Below are 20,948 nucleotides of genomic sequence, written 5' to 3'. Positions count from 1 at the left end.
TTTAGTCAAACCGATGTTATAAGTCTATTTTAAAAAATTAACAAGCGCGCCTTCCCCCGTTTTCCCCCCTTAGCCAAATAATTCATTCCCTCTTAAAACTTCCCCCTTGTTTTTTGCTTTAGCAAAATTTCCCACCCCCGCTATTTTTTTTTCAATGTCCATCTTGTAATTAAAAATATATACAAATTATAATAAAAAACATAAAATATAAAACTTAAAACATAAAACATAAAACTTAAAACATAAACACAAAAACACTCTACTCCCTCGTCACTCTCCTCTCTCCCCTCTCTCACTCTTTCACTCTGGTCTAGCTGCTCACTCTCTCGCCTCTCTCACTGCGCTATCACTCTGGTCGAGCTGCTCTCTCTCTCTCTCTGGGCTGTCTCTGTAGCTCTCTCTCCGTCAAAGTTCCAGTCGGAAATTCAAGTCGTCGTCGGGTTAAAGGGTTAGAGTTTAGAGCTAAGTTGAAGGTTAAAGGGTCGTCGGAGCCCAAGTCGGAGTTCAAGTTGGAGTTTAGAGCTAATTTGGAGGTTAAAGCTTGAATTGGGTAAATTCTAAACCCTAATTTTAGAATCATGGGGTTTCAGTTCGAAACCCTAATTTTTAAATTTGTAATTGGATGAGTGATTGTTCTTATTGTGCATGTTACAGAGCATGTCCTAATTTTTAAATTTCTCATGTTGCAGTTCAGATGTAATTATATGATGTTTAGCATATTATTGTTGTTAGTAGTAATTTTATTGAGCATAATTTCATGTTTTTATGTTAATCTAAGTTTGAATTGAGTATTGTTGTTAGTATGATGTTTTCATTTTTGTTGCTCTAAATTGGGTAACCTGACTAGTACATGTATATTATAATATATATTATATTGTTTAATACTATATAATATATAGTTGCATTTCTATGTGTGTGTATATATATATATATATATATATATATATATATATATATATATGACCATGCTTTTGTGATTGTACGTTGCTTGTTTTTAAATATTTGATATGAAAATTAGGTAGGAAATAGGTTATCCTATAAATATGGAGAAAGATTGGATTTCAAAAGAGAGGGATTCGTTGGAGTATGAAGTTGGGGTTGAAAGTTTTTGATTTGCGCAGAGCAAAACTGTAAAAATCCTAAAAAAATACCTTGCCCCTGCTACAAATGTGTTAATTTCAAGAAATTTCCGGTAAAAATAATAAGGGGTCATCTTTACGAAAACGGTTTCAGTCTCGGGTATATTGATTGGATTTGGTACGGAGGCAAGGCTGGTATTTCGTTTGCCGGTAGAACACTGCCCCCTCAGGAAGAGGAGCATAATGCAGATGCATTTCTTACAGCCTTTGAAGCTGCATCGGAAGCGGTTGCTGCATCGGAAGCGGTGGCTGCTGGTGCTTCAGAAGCTGCTGCAGTTTGTGAAGCAGCATATCGTAATCCGGGGGATAATTCGGGGGGTGATGACTACGATAAATACTCGCATGATTTTTAGAGGTTTGTTTCCGATGCTCAACAACCTTTATTTGAGGGCAGCGACTGCACAAAATTAGATTCAATGTTGAAATTACAGAATTGGAAAGCGAGATATGGTGTTAGTGATAGCGCATTCAATGATTTGCTCTCGACAGTTGGCTCATTCCTACCTCAGGATAATACATTACCTGTTAACTCATACGAAGCAAAAAAAACTCTTTCGAATTTAGGCCTCGAGTATACAAAATTCCACGCGTGTCCCAATGAATGTGTTCTATACAGGGGTGTATATGAGACTACTTTGGAGTGTCCAAAGTGCAAGCTTTCTCGCTGGAAGGTGGGTAAGGATGGTAGAGAACGGTATAAAGTCCTGGCAAAAGTTATGTGGTACTTTCCGGTCATTCCAAGATTTAAACGGATGTTTAAATCTTCTTCGACAGCTGAGTTGTTGACATGGCATTCCACCAACCAAAGAATTCAGGATGGACAGATGCGCCATCCTGCCGACTCACCTTCTTGGCGGAATATCGATTACAGGTGGCCTGCCTTCGGAAGTGAGCCAAGAAATCTTCGACTAGCTTTGGCGGTTGATGGTATCAACCCACATAACAATGGGCTGACCAATCGTTATTCTTGTTGGCCGGTAGTATTGGTAACATATAATCTTCCTCCGTGGTTATGTATGAAGAGGAAATTTATGATGTTAACTATATTAGTCTTCGGTCCACATGAACCAGGTAACAACATTGATGTGTTCTTACAACCGTTAGTTGATGATTTGAAAAAGCTTTGGGAAGAAGGTGAACCGAATGTATATGATGCCTTCACAAAATCTTTTTTCACTTTAAGGGCTGCTTTGTTATGGATGATTAATGATTTCCCGGCATATGGTAATTTGTCTGGCTGTGTCAACAAGGGTTATTTGGGTTGTCTAGTGTGTGGTGGTGATACTGTTGCTAACTACTTGCCTTATAGTAGGAAAATATGTTACCAAGGTCATCGTCGGTATTTACCTAGACATCATCCATACAGGAAGAATGAAGTAGCCTTTAACGGTCAACAAGAGTTTGGGCAGCCCAGGCCACCCCTTTCTGGACAAGAGGTGTTAGAACAACAAGAAAACATTAAGTTTTCTTTTGGAAAGGAAGTAAGGAAGTCGAAGAAGGTGGATTGTGCTTGGAATAAGAACTCTGTATTTTTTGAGTTTGAATACTGGAAATTCCATTATGTTCGTCACTGCCTTGATATTATGCAAGTGGAGAAAAATGTGTGTGATAGTCTTATTGGGACGTTATTGAATTTAAAGTTCAAGTACAAAGATAGCGAGGCGTCTCGTCTTGATATGATGGACATGGGGGTTAGGACTGATTTAGCTCCAGAACAAGGAGTCAAAAAAACTTATCTGCCTCCTTCCTGTTTTACTCTAACAAAAGCAGAAAAAAGAAAAGTGTTGAAGTCACTATCATCAATGAAGCTGCCATATGGGCATTCCTCAAACATCAGAAATTGTGTATCCATGGCAGATTTAAAGATATTTGGGATGAAGTCTCATGACTGCCATGTACTTCTTCAATAATTACTCCCTGTAGCTATTCGTTCGGTGCTTCCGAAGAATGTTTAAGTTAGCATAATAAGGCTTTGCTTCTTTTTCAACACTATGTGCAACAAAATTGTTGACGTGTCAAAACTTGATAAATTGCAAGCCGATGTGGTGTTAACCTTATGTGAGCTCGAGAAAATATTTCCCCCCTCTTTTTTCGATATAATGATACATCTAATAGTGCACCTAGTCAGGGAATTACGTTTATGTGGACCGGTTTTCTATAGATAGATGTACCCATTTGAGCGTTTTAATAAAGTGTTGAAAAGTTATGTGCGAAACCGTTATTTTCTGGAAGGCTGTATAGCCGAAGCATACTTGAAAGAAGAATCTGTAGAATTCTGTGCAGAGTTCTCTAGAAATAGTTTCACAACTGCTGGTCTGCCGAAGGACCAAGGCAAACTTTCTGGTCCACTATCGGCTGCAACAATAAAATCTGTTGAAGAGAAAGAACGAGATGAGGCGCATTTACACGTCCTCTTAAACAACAGTGAAGTGTTTCCATATATTAAGTAAGCCATTTTTCTTGATTTATTCTATAAGAATTGAAGCATTATTTTAGTTTGTAACTAACTAATTTATGCATTTTCGAAGGATGCATAAGGAGTTGCTTGAAAAAGTTTATGAAGGAAAGAAAAAGTATATTCAGTGGATGATTGGGGAGCATAATAGGTTGTTTGCTGATTGGTTTCAGAATAATGTTATTATTGAATTAAATGAGAAAGTCGAAGGTGTTTCAGAAACGATAAGGTGGCTTGCAGGCAAACCATCATTTAATGTTTTAACTTTTGATGGGTATTTAGTTGACGGGATCCGATACTTTACAGAGGAACGAGACAATGCTAGGGTTGTTCAAAATAGTGGAGTCTCTTAGTTGCTAAAACTGTCCAAGTTTCGAGTGCTAAGGATTTAAATCCCGTAGAAAGTGATATGACATTTTATGGGAGGATTGAAGAAATTTGGGAACTAAATTACCACTCATTTAAAGCCCCATTGTTCTTGTGCAAATGGGCTGACCGTGACAGAGGCGTCAAGGCTGATGAACTTGGCTTCACACTTGTGGACCTTAGTCGACAAGGCCACAAGAATGACAAATATGTGTCTGTGCATCAAGTGAAACAAGTTTTCTACGTGGAAGATCCCGTTGATTCTAAATGGTCAGTCGTATTGACCTCAACGAACAGAGATTATCACGAGATCTACAATGATGATGATCTTGGAGATACGATCTTGGAGAACCCCCCATTCTGCTCTAACATCCCCATAGTTGATGTTGGTGTTGATGACGACGAAGAGTCTAATGTTGGCAATAAAAGAAAGGATGGCGAGGGAATCTGGCTGAAGAAGTGATTAGAGGCTTAAAATTCCTGAAGAAGTTTATTTATCAGCTTTTAAGTCTAGAAATATCTTTATGCAAAATATATTTATCAGCTACTTTTGATCATATCTTGTTGCAAACTTGTTATGGATTGTTATGAACTTGTTGTGGTAGACTTGGAGTTTTATTATTGCATGTTAAGTAGTTTTACGGGAATAAATATAAAACTGAATCTTTTTGTGTGGAAATAGTATTGTCTTAAATTACGTGTAGTCATTGGTAATTGTATCTCTTATTCCTACTCCATTTGGTTAATTTAATGATGTTTATTATAGTTTGTTAAGTAGTTTTCACTGTTTATAGCCTTATTTCAATTTATTTTGATTGTATCTCTTATATATTCCCACTCCATTTGGTGAATGCAGGAAATATGGTAAAGAAAGGGAAGATAGCTAAAGAACAGTCTAAAGAACCCTTGGATGAGAAGCACATAAATGAATCCCCAGCTCTCCTGGAAGAGAATCCATGTATACCAGAGCCTGACCCGGTTACTCCAGCGGACACCATTGTTTCCCGTCAGACAGCTCCATAACCCACAGAAAGTAGTACACAATCTAAAAAAAGCAGGTCATCTGGAGCAACACGAGGTATTTGTGCTATGCACAAAGTGGTGATGAAGAAAGCGAAGGGAGAGAAATTGAATTTACAGTTCAATTGATTTGCAGTTCTAGTTGGAGACGAACGGCACAAACTGCAGTCTTATATAGGCATGCTAGCAAGGACAATGGTGCCAATCGACATTCCAAGTTGGCCAAAGGTTGACCCTGAATTAAAAGAGAAAATATGGAATGATCTTGAGGTATATCAGTTACAATTTGTACTGTCATGGTTTTTATTTATAGAATTTGTACTGTCTGAACTTGTTAAATTTGTGCTTCAGGATACATTTGAGCTGATTCCTGAAAGTCGGAAGAGGATTCTACAGTCGGCAGGCGCAAAATGGAGAAATTTCAAGGCTAAATTGACAGCGGAATATGTGCTGCCTTATGTTGGACAGAAGAAGAAGCTACAGAAGTCACCAAAACAATATGCTTTTGTCGGTAAGAAAGCATGGAGACGATTCGTTGCAGTTAGAGTCACAAAAGATTAGCAGGTGTGCTTTACTTGTTACTAAAAATTTGTTTGTATTACTTGTTAGTAAAATTGCATTACTTGTTAGTAATTAACAAGATATGTTTGTATACAGGAAGAGAATAGAAAACAGAGTGAGAGAGTGAGAAAACAGAAATATCCACACCGAGTGTCAAGAAAAGGATACATCGGATTGGAAGAAGAAGAAAGAGTCGTATCATTTAAATTATAGTATTCACATTTCTATTTGTATGAATGTGTTAAATTTTTTTATAGATACGGTCGGGGAGGTCGGAGCCTGCTGAAAGGCCAGATAGGGCAATTATGTGGAAAAATGCCTGTATGCCAAAGGATGGGAATATTAGCCCAAAACTGGAAAAGAAATTTCAACAAATTGTAAGACTTCTAATTTTCTACTTCTTTCATTTTCAATAGCATGCCTAATTAATTTCATTTTTTTAACAGGATTCGTTACTTGAAAAGCAGTAAAATGGCGAATTCATGCCGGATGGAACTAATGATGTGCTCACCACTGTATTGGAAACTCCCAAGCATGCGGGAAGGGTTCGTGGGGTTGGAAACTTCATATCTCCAACTTTGTACTTCGACTTACCGAAAAAGTTGAGGAATCACATTACTAAAGAGCAATTTCATAATCTTGAGTTGCAAATTGCTGAGTTTAAAGCTCTGATTGCTTGGGGCAATCAAAATTCACCAATTCATCAAAATTCCGAGAAAGCAAGTTGTCCAGGGGTGAAAGAACAAGAACAAGAACAAGAACAAAAGACCAAAAAGCTGGAAGTTGCAAAAAAATTGATGGCAGATGAATTGATGACCAATGAGGATAAAAAGGGTGCTGATTTGGTTATTATTCCTCCTCCTGGTCCTCCGGAACAAAAGGTATACAGTTACAGTGTTTACTTGATTCATTTGTTTGATAATGTCGAATATAATTAAATTGTTTGTAATGGTAATGTAATGTGTCTATTTTGATGTATAATTTTAAACTAGGGTCCTCGCAAATGTGAACTGGCAGTGGACAACATCGATAATAAGGTAGCTTTTGGTGTTGTTTTTGATGAGGAAGATGGATTGAGTACATTGGTTCATGGAGTGCCTCTACAACCAGGATTTTTTCGTGTTGGTGTGGACGAAAGCATCCAGGGCGATGCTTTGGTGCCTGTTCCTGTAATTGGTGATATAGAAACCGTCCACCAAGTCATCGGTTCTCATTTAGCATGGCCCAAAGACATGATCAGCTACATCTCCAGTACTGGTTCTGAGGTATATAATTTAAATAAACAGTTTAAATTCTGAGGTATATATTATAATATACATGTACTGGTTTTGAGGTATATATTATAATATACAAGTACTGGTTCTGAAGTATATATTATAATATACATGTAATATTATATTGTTTTCAAATTTGCACTTTAGTAATAATACGGCTTCTATGCTTAAATGTTTATTTACAGAAAATTAAAAAGGTGCGGAAGATGAGTGAGGTACAGAGAGTACATAAAGCATTTAATTCTGTGAGGGTGTTGTACAAATTTGCATCGACAGTCATGAAGGAAAGTGGAAACTCAATACCGGTTCCATGTGATTTTGAAATCTTTGGAATTGAACGAACGATTTATCTACTTGAAGAGAATGTACTTGCATTGCTAGAGTTTAAAATGATTGGACAGTCTGCTATATCAACATACATGGGGTAAGCTTCTTTTTTATATTCTTTTCGAATCTGGTCTAATTTTATATAGTAATGATATTTCTTCACCAAATATAATTTTTTGTTTGTATTTTTAGGTATTTGTATTCATTGTTTCGGGATATGCCGAGTAGAGATTTGTCAGCGATGTTTTCTTTTCTTCATCCGTCCACGTACAAGCTCAATGATAAATTTAATGATTATGTTGTGCAAAGGCTCAAAGACGGAGTTCTTCGAATGAACTTTTTGCCTTTTAACTACAAGTACGTCTCTTTTTTATGCGTCCTGTTTTACAATATTGTATTGCCTTGATTAGTCATATATATATAGTTGTTGGTAAATTAATTATAATATTAGATATTATAATGAAAACAGTTTAAATTTTCACATTAGTTTATATATAATGAAAACAGTTTACATTGGATATTGATTGTGTTTTGGGAGTCAGAAATTTTCATCCTTAATCCATTGCCTCATCATCCACATCCCCAGGACCTTGAAAAGGCTTTAATGCGGTAATTTTTTACTTCAATTTATAATAATATATATAATGTAATGAGTAATTTCTTGATTTGACATTGTATTTTTTAATTATACATTTTACAGAGCAGTGAGGTCTTTTAATGCCCAGGAAGGACGGGTAAACAAGAATCCCAAAGTTAAAAACCTTCTAGTGAGTATTTATTTGATCTGTTATTTTTCATTTTTTGTGAAATGCCTAGTGTCATTAAAATTTTTTTGGAATGTATAGGGCTGCCCTAAACAACCAGGCGGTACAGAATGTGGATATGTGGTCATGCGTTATATGAAAGATTTAGTTGCGGACGAGGAGATGAAGCTGCTAGATAAGGTTTATAAGTTTTTCAGTACTCAATTATAGGGCAGCAGTATTTAATCTTTTACGGTACTCAATTTTGTAGTATATAAGTTTTTCAGTTGGTTAAGGAATGACATAGGTTTATTTGTGTTCCAGTGGGCTTTAAAGAGTCGAAAGACCTATACAAGGGAGGAGCTTGACGTCGTTCGCTATGAGACGCTTGATTATATCCAATCCATCATGTAGCTGTTGGTGACCGGTAGTTGTCTTACAATCTAAAAAACAGCTCTATATATTTCGCTTGAATGTTTTCGGATATCGTAGCTAGCTAGTACAGTTAGAACTTAAAAATCATGGATCAATTAATGTCAAGTAGTAGTAGTAGTTGATGTTTGATGGTTTAGTACTGTTGGGATATATTGGTGTTGTTGATTTTTGGATGCTATGGTGGATGTTAATTTGGATGGATGTTGGTGGATGTTTGGATGTGTAGTAGAAGTTGGTTAGGAGAATGACAATTGGTATATATTTGGAGATTGTTTGGATGTTAATTTGGTTGTTTGATTTGTAGTATTTTGCTTTTGGTAATTTTTTGGCAGCTCTGTTTTTAAAATTTGCATAAAAAAGCAGGTTATCAGACATCATTTCTTACAAAGCAACCGATTTTAAAAGCAGGTAATCAGACATCATTTTTTAAAAAGCAACTGATTTTAAAAGCAGGTAATCAGACATCATGTTTTAAAAAGCAACCGATTTTAAAAGCAGGTTTAGGGACATCATGTTTTAAAAAGCAACCGATTTTAAAAGCAGGTAATCAACATCAGTGTAACCGATTTTACACAACGGCGTATAAAAGGAAATGATGTTATTAATTTGATAGACATCAATGCATTCTACTGAGCCATCAGTTCCAGGTCAAGAAACGATGTTAAAGGATCTACTAACATCGGTTTATTTCTTAAATCGATGTGAGATATATTAGTAACATCAGTTTACTATGTAAATAGAAGATTTTTGCTTGTCTTGCATATCTTTAAATTGATAAAAATATCATATTATAATAATATATAAATAATAGATGTGCATTAGAAATTTAACATCAAGAGATAGATATCAGTTTCCAACTTAAAAAACGATGTCATTGTCATCTTTTACATCGGTTTAAAACCGATGTTAAATGGGGGGATCTTTAACATCGCCCACAAAGACATCGTTTTTTGTTTTTCATAGACATCGGTGTTTAACCGATGTTTATTGACGTTTTTCTAGTAGTGTGTGTTTGTATGGTTGGTGGGAATGAAGATCAGGAATAAAAATGAGAGGTATGGGAAAAGATAATCTAATGGAAGCGGAGGGAATGAAATTCCCATTCCACACAAAAATTTGCTAATCTTGATAATAAATGGGCTCACAAGACTTTGTCAAAAAAGTTTAATAACAATTTAGTTTTGAATTTATTTAACTTAAAATCTTTGTTACAATTCAATATTAGTGTCAAATAACTATCAACGTTAGATTTATGATAATTCCATTTAGTATTACATATAATATTACATATCAGATGTTTTAAACAGTTACTTATTTAAAAAAAATTAAGTTGTACTAAAAAATGAATACCCTTTGAGCTAGCGGTGAATAAAAACCCGAATAACACGTAAAACCACCCCAAACCACCCTTTTTTAACCCGATCAACCCGAACCATTCAAAACCGAAGTTTTAATAGGTTCGTTTTTTTAACTCGTATAGGTTGGTTTGGGTCAAGTTTTAAAAAATTTCAACATTGATCTAACCCAACACAACCCGTTATACTATATAAATTATATATTAATATTTAGTTTGTAAAGTTGATAAATACATATATTTTATAGATATAAATTTCGCTTAAATTTAAAATACACAACAACAATATCATTCCAGGTACAAAAGTTACTGTATTTGTATATCCAAAATGATTAATTAGGGACTTGTCATTTATATATGAGCTTTGTTGCTTAAATCATAACGGTGGTATGATGTGAATATAATCTTTTAAATAATAGTCGATTAAATAGTAGTTAATTGATAATCTTTTGAACATTTAGAATACACTTCCTACAACTCATCCTCATTTTGAATTTTATATTCGATCATTTATTATTTTTATTCTGGTCATCTTTCGGTCATGCTCTCTTGTCAAAAAAAATTCAATTTCAAAATTTACGTCAAGTTTTCAATATTCACAGGTTAATAATAGATTTTAATTTTGTATTCTGATCTCAAAACCGAACCGTAATAAGATTTAAATGCAACCCAAAACAACACAATCCAACCTAATATATGAATAATAGGGTTGAGTTAAAAATATATATTTAGGTTAGTGCGAGTTAGAATTTTTATAAACCGAATTAAATGGGTTGGGTCGTGTTTTCACTCCTAACCCGGCTAAGCGGATCCGCGTCCACCCCTGCTTTGAGCCAATTTATATATGTTGGTGTTGGGATTTTTTTTCATCTAATTAGAATCATAAAATAATATAATAACTTATTAAAAAAAGAATTATTCTAAAATAAAATCATGTATGTTGACAATAATATTTGTTTAAAAAAGTAAAATTTAAAATAGGATTAAATATCAATATGTTACTGCGTAATAAATTTTATATCCAAACGATAATAGTTTATATTAGTATATTAAAAATATTATAACTCTAATAAACGATAAATTCAAAAAAATTCACATAATTCAGTGTTGGGCACAAATCATAAACTAAGTAGATGATAGTAAAACTGGGAACAAGAAAAACCTCAGTAAATGACATTTTCCAGAACAGAATAAGAGGCACCAAACATATGCAGACTTACGAGCAGTTTTCTAAAAATCCATAATTTAATCGAATAATTCCAGATTAATTTCCTACAATGTGCCCTATTGATGCGATTATCAAAATCTGATTAATTTTTATAAATTTTTTTAATCGAAGTATATATAATAATTTGTTAAAATTAAAATATTTTATAACTTTAAATATGAAACAAATTATAGAATTGTATGATGTGGTTAATATATATTTGTTAATAAATGATTAATATAATTATATCTAAATATTAATAATATTTTAATATTAAAATAGATCTGATTTTCAATCCGATTCATTTTTTGGATTAATACTAAATCACCAACTCAACCGATTAAGTTTGATTTCCAATCTTTGTAACATGAAGTAGTGGTCTTCATCTCATCATCTGCTTGGCTGGAGAAGTATACTGCCTTATGCTAGGATTGCATATAGGAGATCATTTCCATCCTACCGACTTGTGGATAATTGGATATATTAGCTGTTATTGATTGAGATGCACAGAAAGTGAGAGCTTAAAATAATGAGTATGTCTGATTATGTGTTGGAAAAATCTGCAAGAACTTGTTTCAGATAAGGCCCACCCTCATTTGGTCTGGTTCGAGCATCCTCCAAAGCTCTTCCACTGCTCATCATCTTCAACACAACCTGCTAAACGAAATATAAGTATAGGTGATAAAATTCTTCCATCTTAATTGACTTTCAAATAAGAAGATCGACCCACCGCCGGATGAAATATTTAATTCTTTTTTATGCCGAGAATAATTAGGTATACAAAGACTAGGTTTCTTCTAAAATTATGATTATAAACATTTTTAAAATATTTATTGCAGGTCTAGTAGATTACTCCCTACGTCCCTCTCAATTCTTAACATTGGGATACAGGGGTGTGGCACGCAGTTTAAAGCGCCTAAAAAATATAGTTCTATAACTTTTTTTAGAAAATTTCTTTTTCTGAATAAAAATTTAATGTCTAAATTTTTATTCAGGAAATTTTTTTTAAAAAAAAGTTAAAGAACTATGTTCTACAAGCGCATTAAAGTGCGTGTCGAGTAGTGAAAAAGAAATGTTAAGAAATGATGGAGTATATGAATCAACATTTTGATCATTTTTTGATATCATTTTTATGAAATTATGAAACTTTTTTGGGAATTATAAAATAATCAAAATTAAAAGTATGATTTAATTGAATTATAATTCTTCGAATTCAGATCAAATTATATATTTAAACTTAGTTACAACAAACAAAGCTAAAATATATTATTTCAATATTACAGGTTGGTGCTTAACCAAAGCGATGTAAGAGGCGCCACCTACACGCCCCTCGCATCTACTTTATATAAGTTATTGATTATAGCTAAACTATATTATTTCGCGCTGAGGAGAGAACTAATATTTAAAATAGAACCTTGGAACCACTAAGTTTCTGCTGTGGAACCCTAGATTTTAAATAGATTTTCAGGATCTAAATTTAAATACATTTTTTATGAATCGTTGTATGTGTTCAAAAATAATTCTAAAATATAATACATAAACATGAAACTTTTTGCATGTGAAGTTCTGCTGCAGAACCCTAATTAATACTGGAAAGTTCTAAGGGTTCTTAAGCTAATGGTTCTAAGTGGAAGATGACCCATATCATTATACATTGTTGCTTAACAATAAGAAACAATGATATTACCACGCTACGCAAAGTTATTTTTTCTAAGAGAAACAGGCATTATAATAGGAGAATATTGCAGCAAACAAAGGTGGAAATCTCTCAGGTTGAAAACAACCCTAGCTGAGACCATATTGCAAACACTGAGAATAGAACTGGACTGAGAATAGCACTGGTAGTTCATCATGCGCCTATACCTTAGACACTAACAAGCCTAAAAACTAATTATACTACAACAAACTAAAATAGATACAACTGCATTTAACATATTAGTTCTGGAATGTCTGGAGGATCTGCATCTATGACTTCTTCTTGACCAAAAGCTGATCCAGTAGCAAGAAGGAAGTCTGGAACAGCTCTACGCATGTCACTCTCCAAGTAGGTCTGAAGGTCAGCGAAGTTGCTTGTAGTTTCTTCAAAACTCTCCATGGAACGCATTCCATACCTGGCCAAATAATCAGCAGGGCCATTCATCAAGGCAGGAATAACAACGATGTGACATTCAGTCTTCCCTGCCTCGTAATACTTTGAATGTCTAGTGTTTAATTGAGTAACGACATGTGAGAAAGCTCTAGGGACAAGGATGACGTACTGGAAATCGATTATATCAAAAACCTTTATGTTCATCGTATCCACCTCCATTCTATCAAAGCCTTTGTTATAAGCATGTGTTATACCTACCTGTATACCCCACAATGTACTTTGCTGTTTAGAGAGACCAAGCATTGTCTTGAAGCTCCCTAAATTTGCCTTTCACGGTGATCACGGATGATGACACCCACCCCGTTGTTGTGCTCATTTGGAGGATGATTCTCCAAGCTGACATACTGCTTGTTTATCTTCACAGTACCTATTTTTGGAGCCCTCCATGCCACATCTCTTTTTTAAGAAAAGTGAGAACAAAAGAGAATTGACAGGAAAGTCTTGAGGCAGTAGATATAAAGAATCATAGTGTTGCCTGGCTTCGGGGATTAAATTAAACAGCAATACAAGAAGTTTGTCTAAAGAAAGTACATAATATTGATAAGGTTAGACCTTGGTAAGTAGCTTTGAACGGAGCTTACACCACCTCATTTATTGCAGCTATAAAAAGAATTAAATAGCCCTAGTGCCGTTTTACTTGTTAGATCCTAGTACAGGAGAAACCATTTCATTTACAAGGCCCAATAATCTGCAAACCAACCTCTTCTCAAGACCAAAATAGCCAAAATATCTCAATTTTCAATTAATTCACGATTGCACATAGTTGAGAAAGAAAATGTGGTCGACCATATCTTTTAAATCCTTGATCCAGTCCTTCACTGGGATATAAGTTGACAGCCCTCCTCGAATGCTTTCAATTGCTTGCCAGGAGCCTGATCAAATCAATATTCTTTGGTGGTTTAACTTTTTTGCCAGGACCAATCTAATGACATGTAAGATGGCCTCGATTTTTGCCTCGACTATATTGTTTACGTTGCTTGGCCCTGAAAATACATAAACAATACTTACTTGCTATTTCTAACATACCCACGAATGGCCCCTGCAGCCTCATCAACATTAGATTTTCCCCAAGCCTCGTCAACACCACCAACCAGATCAAAAGAATTAAATCTTGTGTTCAAGTAATCACATGATAATTTACTGTAATAAACTTTAATTGCTCCTAACGGGTTTATTCGCCACATAGGGTCATTACCAAAACAAATTGATTTGAAAACCTTACCCAGAGCAGTCACTCGAGCTCTGATCAGCTCCTCAATGTTTTCATGAGATTGCCATGTTTGAGAGAATAATGCGTCATTTTGAGCTAGCCATGTGTTCCAAAGAGCTATAGCTGCTACCACTCTCCATATTTTACGCGAGATCGAGTCCCCCATCATGTTGAGTTATGAAAGGCATATGTTAAGCCTATTTGTATTTAAGAGTATCAACTCAACTCTGATAAGAAAGAAAGTAAATAGCAAGCACTATTGAAGGAATCCGTACGAAGAACGTCAAGTGATTTATTAAAATCATATGTCTGAAGAATTTCAGGATGCTGCTGCACACCACTGAAAGAAGTTCATTGACATGTTCAAGCCTCAGTGTACAAATAATATTTTGTAGCACGTCCAGAAGTCCAGAAGGTATAAAGTTTTAATACTTTATTTATTCAGAAGATTCCAAACTATTTCTACTTATGAAGAAGAACTACAAAGACAAAGACTCGACGAACAAGCCACTTCTCAAATGTTTAATGGATAAAGAATATTTGATTCAGCTAGATATAGATGAACCAGACAGTACATTTGTGTGTCAGCTACTCAGATTAAATAGTCTGCATCAACAATAGGTGGTCGTTCAATCAAGACAAAGAATCAGATCTTTTAAAGGAAGTCAGAAGACCTGCTGCTGAAGGAAATTCACTATATAATTATTTAATTAATTATTTCACATCTCAAAATAATTATATGAGTTATATAATTTATTTATTAAATTGATTCACATTTGAATTAATTTAATTTATGAATTTATATAATTAATATAATTAAGTGAATAATTATTGAATTAATTATATAAAGAAAATCTATTGTTTTATTGTTTTTGGGCACGACATGACAATCAATTAGATTATCATACTGCACCCTGATATGTGCGTTTTGGCAGTTGGCATGACAATCAATTTGATTGTCATACCGACTGATCCAGGCATGACAATCAAAGATTGTCATACCAAGATCAGAAGGCATGACAATACAACAGATTGTCATACCGACTGTTCAAGGCATGACAATCAAAGATTGTCATACCGAGATCAGTAGGCATGACAATCCAAATGATTGTCATGTCACTCCTTAACTTGGTGGCCAAGGTCAGTATGTCATACCGATGGTTTTATGGTATGACAATCCTTTAGATTGTCATACCTTACCATTTGTGCCATGACAATGTATTAGATTGTCATACCTATTAATGTAATTATCATAGCACTTTGTTAGTTTGTCATAGCACTTCCTAGGATTGTCATGCCTAGCTTTGTCATACTAGTTCAATGGTTGCCTATCTATATGGCTTCAACCTCTTCATTTGTTCTTGTTCAAAGCTTTGTAAACTTCCAAGTTGTTAGTAACTTGCTATTGTTATATCCACAGTTTTCTGTGCTTTGATCACTCGGTTGTTTTAATCCGCTAAGTTAGAATACTTCCTGTCAAATTTATTCTACGAAGTAGTGGACATTAAAACGAAACATATTAATTATATAACGACTCAAAAATTGTTATATTAATTAATTTAAATCTGATTAACAAGTTAAACTCCAATCAGATTATTCCGCCGCGATTATTTTGTGACGATTGTATTCAACCCCCCCTTCTACAATCGTATCTGGACCTAACAAGTTATCTATGGAAAGATAAGGATGTAGTGTTGTTGATAAGACGTGGCAGAGACCACCTACTTATGTCACAAATTAGTGTGTGGATTAGCCAACAGAAGATAATAAAAATGTGTGAATATGTGTGTTGTAGTATATAAAACAGGGGGATGGAGGCATGGTGTGTTTTTGTATATATCAATTTTTTATTACAAGATGAGGAGGTTGTACTCCTATAGGGATTAATACTTAGCCCCAAAGTATCGAACAGTAAACCCTACACTGACATAAGACTGTTAACCTCATGATGATTACATCATCTTAACACTCCCCCTCAAGTTGATCCATACATATCAGTTGATTCATATATATCACTCATGCCCAACTTGCAAATAAGATGATGAAGCACATTTCTACATAAACCTTTAGTTAAGACATCAACTATTTGATCTTCTGATCTTGAAATTGAATACTAATGATATCATTATTGATCTCTTCTTTGATAAAGTGTCGATCAATCTCAATATGTTTAGTTCGATCATGTTGAACTAGATCATGTGCAATGGCAATGGTGCTTTGTTATCACAATGCAGCTTCATTGGAGTAGCTAATGCAAGTCCTAGTTCTGTCAAGAGCAGTCTAATCCATAGTTGTTCTCATACACCTCGAGCCATAGCTCTGTCCTCTGCTCCGGCACTAGAAAATACAAATACGGTTGCTTCTTACTTCACCAAGTATCTAAGTTTCCTGCAAAAAATGTACAATATCCTGAAGTGGAACGTCTATCATCTAGACATCCAGTCCAATCTACATCATCAGTATAACTCTCAACCCCGAGATGATTGTTTTTAGTAAACATCACTTCCTTTTCAGGAGCAACTTTTAGATACCTTAATATGATATAAAGTTCGTCCAAATGAGGCTGACTAGGATCATGCATGTATCTACTCACAACTCCCACTGTATATTCTATATCTGGTCTTGTGTGTGAGAGGTAGATGAGCCGTCCAACTAATCTTTGATACTGAAGTCTATCGTCAATGCCACCAACATCTCCACACAGCTTATGATTTGCTTCTATTGGAGAATCTGCAGGTCTATATCCTAACAAACCTGTTTCATTTAAAAGGTCAAGTGTATACTTTTATTGAGAAAGAAAGATACTACCCGAATATCTAGAGACTTCAATACCAAGAAAATACTGTAGTTTTCCCAGCTCTTTCATCTCAAATTCAGAAGCAAGTCTCTGTTTAACATCTGCAATCTCATATGTGTCGTTGCTAGTTATCACAATATCATCGACATAAACAATCAATATTGTGAACTTTTCACCTCTTCTTTTTACAAACATTGTGTTATCCGAACTACCCTTCTCTTGTAGCCAAATTTTATTATTGCTCTCTGAAATTTGCCAAACCAGACTCTTGGAGATTGTCTCAATCTATAAATACTCTTCTTTAACTTGCATACATTCCCAAGATTTGCTGCTGTATAAAATCCAAGTGGAATGTTCAGACCTCTTCTTTTAGGTCTCCATGTGAGAATGCGTTTTTGACATCCAACTGTTATACCCTTTTGCCACAAGCCTTTCTTTGAACCTATCAGTCATCCCAATTGATTTTTGTTTCACAGTGAACACCCATCTGCATCCTACTACCCTCCTTTCCGCGGGAAGATAAGTTAAGTCCCAAGTGCCATTTCTGTCATGGCATCTTTCCACTTAGGATCACATAAAGAATCCTGCCAAGTATGTGGAATGAAAACACTAGACAAGGATGACACAAAAGCAAGTGAAGAAAGAGATAATGTATTATATGAAACAAAGTTTGAGATAAGATGATTAGTACAAGAGCGTGTACCCTTTCTAATAGCAATGGGAAGATTAAGAGAGGCATCAAGAGTGTTACCGTTATCAGGCTCAATTACAAGAGCTGTAGGATCTACCTCGAGGTTAGAAGTACATGGATGTGGTAAAGTGGTGATATCATTATTTCTCCGTCTAGAATATGTGAACAAATTCGGTCTGTTAAATCTACTCAGATCATCAATCTCATTACTAAAATGTGGAGGGTTTATTGATGTGTTTGGACTGGTGTTGGGAACAAGCACTTTTGGACTAATGTTTTAGTTAGTTCTTAGAGCAGACACAACATTTGGGTTGGTGTCTGGGTTAGTGTTTGGAACATGCACATTAATAAATGGAAGTGACTATCCTGTTACTTCACTATCATGACTATGTGATCAATCTCCCTCTGAAGCAAAGAGGAGGAGCTGGGAGTGAAATAAGAAATAGACCCCCAAACAGTAACATCATGACTCACAAATGTGCGATGCGAGGGAGAATGATAACATTTGTATCCCTTTGAATGGGTGAGTAACCTATGAAAACACATCGGAAAGCGTGAGAATCAAGTTTATCCCTAGAAGGAGAATGATTATGAACAAAACATACACTTCTAAATAACCGAAGAGGAAATGGATGAGAGGAAGGTGGAGGAACAAAGGACAATGGTGTTTTGAATTGTAAGACACTTGAAGGAAGATGGTTGATTAGATATGAAACAGTCATGACTGCCTCACCACATTGATATTTGGGAACATGCATAGTTAACATAGGAGACTGTGCTACTTTTTGTAAGTGACCAATATTTCTTTTAGCAGCCCATGTTGTTGACAAGTTTTAACACATAAAGAGTTGATGAATAATACCACGTGCGTCGAAATAAGATGTAAATGGCTTGTTATACTCGGTACCATTATCACTTCGAAGAATTTTGATTGATGCATTAAATTGTGTTTGTATCATGTGATAAAAAGATTTAAAACGCTCGAATACTTCACTTTTGTGTTTAAGAAAATATACCCAAGTAAGTCGAGAATGACAATCAATGAAGACAACAAAACAATTATACCCATCATGTGTAGGATGTCTAAATGGACCACAAACATCAAAATGGATAGTAGAAAAAAGAGTAGATTTTTTCTTATTTTTAGAGGGATAAGATGACCGTTTATGTTTTGCCAATTCACAAGGTTCACAAAAAAATTCCACTTGTCACATTGTTCGCACAAAATCACAGAAGCGTACGTGGTCACAAGTAGTATAGAATCAAATTCAGTTCGTTCCCACAGAGACTGGTGTATCAAGTAATATGCACTTATGCAACAATGTATGGCTATTATTCAATGCTCGAACAAATAACAAGTTGGTTGGTTTTTATCTAACTTACTAATTAAACTCGAATTATTGAAACTAAGAATTATAACTAAGTGATTAAACTGGATTACTTATGAGAATTAAACATGGGGTTCTAGTTTCATCAAAAACTTCATTCAGAATTATGCCAATATTCAATTAATGCGATGGTTGATAACTAATCAGATAACACGAAACTGATATACGCTATCTTTCGATAAACGCATACCCTACTATTCCACATCCACAATTAAGATAGAAGTCGAACAGACACCAATTATGCTTAGACCCTATATGTCTATAGATTTTGAAAACATAACGGTTTACGAGCAAGTTATCTATCGAGATTACATAGGGCGATGCAAGATGGTTAAAATCACACCACAATTCATGTTATCGAACACAAAACCTATGCTCGCATGGCAAGTTCTAAATCTAAAAATATCCACTGTCGCTTCAATAAAGATTAACAAGACAACTTAGATGTTAGCTACGCATCTAAGAAGAATAAGCACAACCAATACGATGAAATCGAACCATCATATAAGAATAAGACAAATTAACTACTGAAATACATCGATAAATCCACTAAAACCCCATGACAACAATTAGTTCATAATCGAACTACTCCTCATCATAGGAATAAGAGTAAACATGGTACTGAATAGTCTAGACAGTATCAAAGTAATAAAACAAGATTTGCGAAACAAATCCGAAATGAGCATCCAAAGTTACGCCTACTTCGAAGAATTACAAAAGTAAAAACAATGAAACTTGATCCTCGATCTTCTCAGTAGCCGTCACGTGCTCCTTAGAATGTTTCTAGGTTCCCCATGCCTTTCTTTAAGTTCCCCAGCAAACGGGCCTTCAAAAGGATCAAAAATGGGCAAAACGGGCCTGAAATCCCGTCCAGAATGTGGGGCGGCCACGCCACACTTGATGCGGGAGCGCCACTGGCGCGGGCGTGCCACAAGTGGGGCGGCCGCGCCACTTCATCAGCCTTGCACAGCCAGCGCTTTTCTCCTCGTGCATCCGATTGCTTCACCGTTTTTTCTCACTTGAAGCTATGAATCTCCTCTCCATCCTCCTTCTAGGAAACCTACACAACACAACACTAAAACATATCAAAAACATCAAAAGCTTGAGTCCAGATCATCAATTTAAGTCAAAACGAAGGCTTCCAAGTGAATATAAATCTACTTATCACACCCCCAAACTTAAACGGATGCTTGTCCTCAAGCATAGACACACACACAAATACTACTAATGAAATGCATGAATGCAACTAAATGCCTACATCTAATCGAATCATGAAGTGTAATCCTTGTTAACATAGAATCCTCAGAATATATATGCAACATTCTCGGCATTCGTCTCTTACACATATTAGCCATGTTCTCTTCCACTACAAGTGTGAAGTGCATCGTGTATGCTAGCATGCTCTCTCGTGAAACAAAACAAAGACTATCAAACTTCAACAGAGTCCTCGCTATGAGCCGTTAATCAGAATAAGGTTTAAACAATTCTTTACTAAAGAGTTAACTACAATTTAGGGTCACCAAAGGAATTCCATGCCTCTCCTACTTTTCTACTCTGTTTTTTCTTTTTCTTGCTAAGTCTAAGGTTGGGGCGCTTCTCAGTTTAAGTGAGTCACGACCGCCATTCGACTTCGCTAATTTATTATTCTTTTTTTTTGTTTTAATCAAGTAATTCTCCAGTAATCAAGGTTTGTGAAAAGTCACCAAGAATTTGCTTATTCTAATACCTTTGCACTTAATACCAGCACAGGTACATGGATCGTCCCTTCCACATGACATTTTTTACCCATTGATCTCAAAGGAGTACCTGATAATTTTTGTTCTCTTTTTTTT

General features: G+C 35.1%; 2 protein-coding genes across 2 annotated transcripts; one reads left to right on the top strand and one right to left on the bottom strand.

Annotated features, from left to right (window-relative positions):
* The first annotated feature begins 1,555 nt into the window (after window positions 1–1,555).
* LOC108219537 (uncharacterized) lies at window positions 1,556–3,049 on the top strand. Its single transcript, XM_017393034.2, has one exon. It carries the CDS (start codon window positions 1,556–1,558, stop codon window positions 3,047–3,049), a length of 1,494 nt encoding a protein of 497 aa, XP_017248523.2.
* Window positions 3,050–16,608: 13,559 nt separating this feature from the next.
* Window positions 16,609–17,232, bottom strand: LOC108219545 (uncharacterized mitochondrial protein AtMg00810-like). The gene is made up of 2 exons (XM_017393046.1): window positions 17,049–17,232; window positions 16,609–16,994 (listed from the first exon to the last, which is right to left on the bottom strand). The coding sequence occupies exons 1-2, from the start codon at window positions 17,230–17,232 to the stop codon at window positions 16,609–16,611; spliced, it is 570 nt and encodes a 189-aa protein (XP_017248535.1).
* Window positions 17,233–20,948: the final 3,716 nt, after the last annotated feature.

The sequence above is a fragment of the Daucus carota genome, chromosome 1 (genome assembly GCF_001625215.2).
Source record: "Daucus carota subsp. sativus chromosome 1, DH1 v3.0, whole genome shotgun sequence".
NCBI classification, from domain to species: Eukaryota; Viridiplantae; Streptophyta; class Magnoliopsida; order Apiales; family Apiaceae; genus Daucus; species Daucus carota.
The sequence above is the reverse complement of the archived record's forward strand: the minus strand, read 5'-3'. Positions and strand labels throughout refer to the sequence as shown.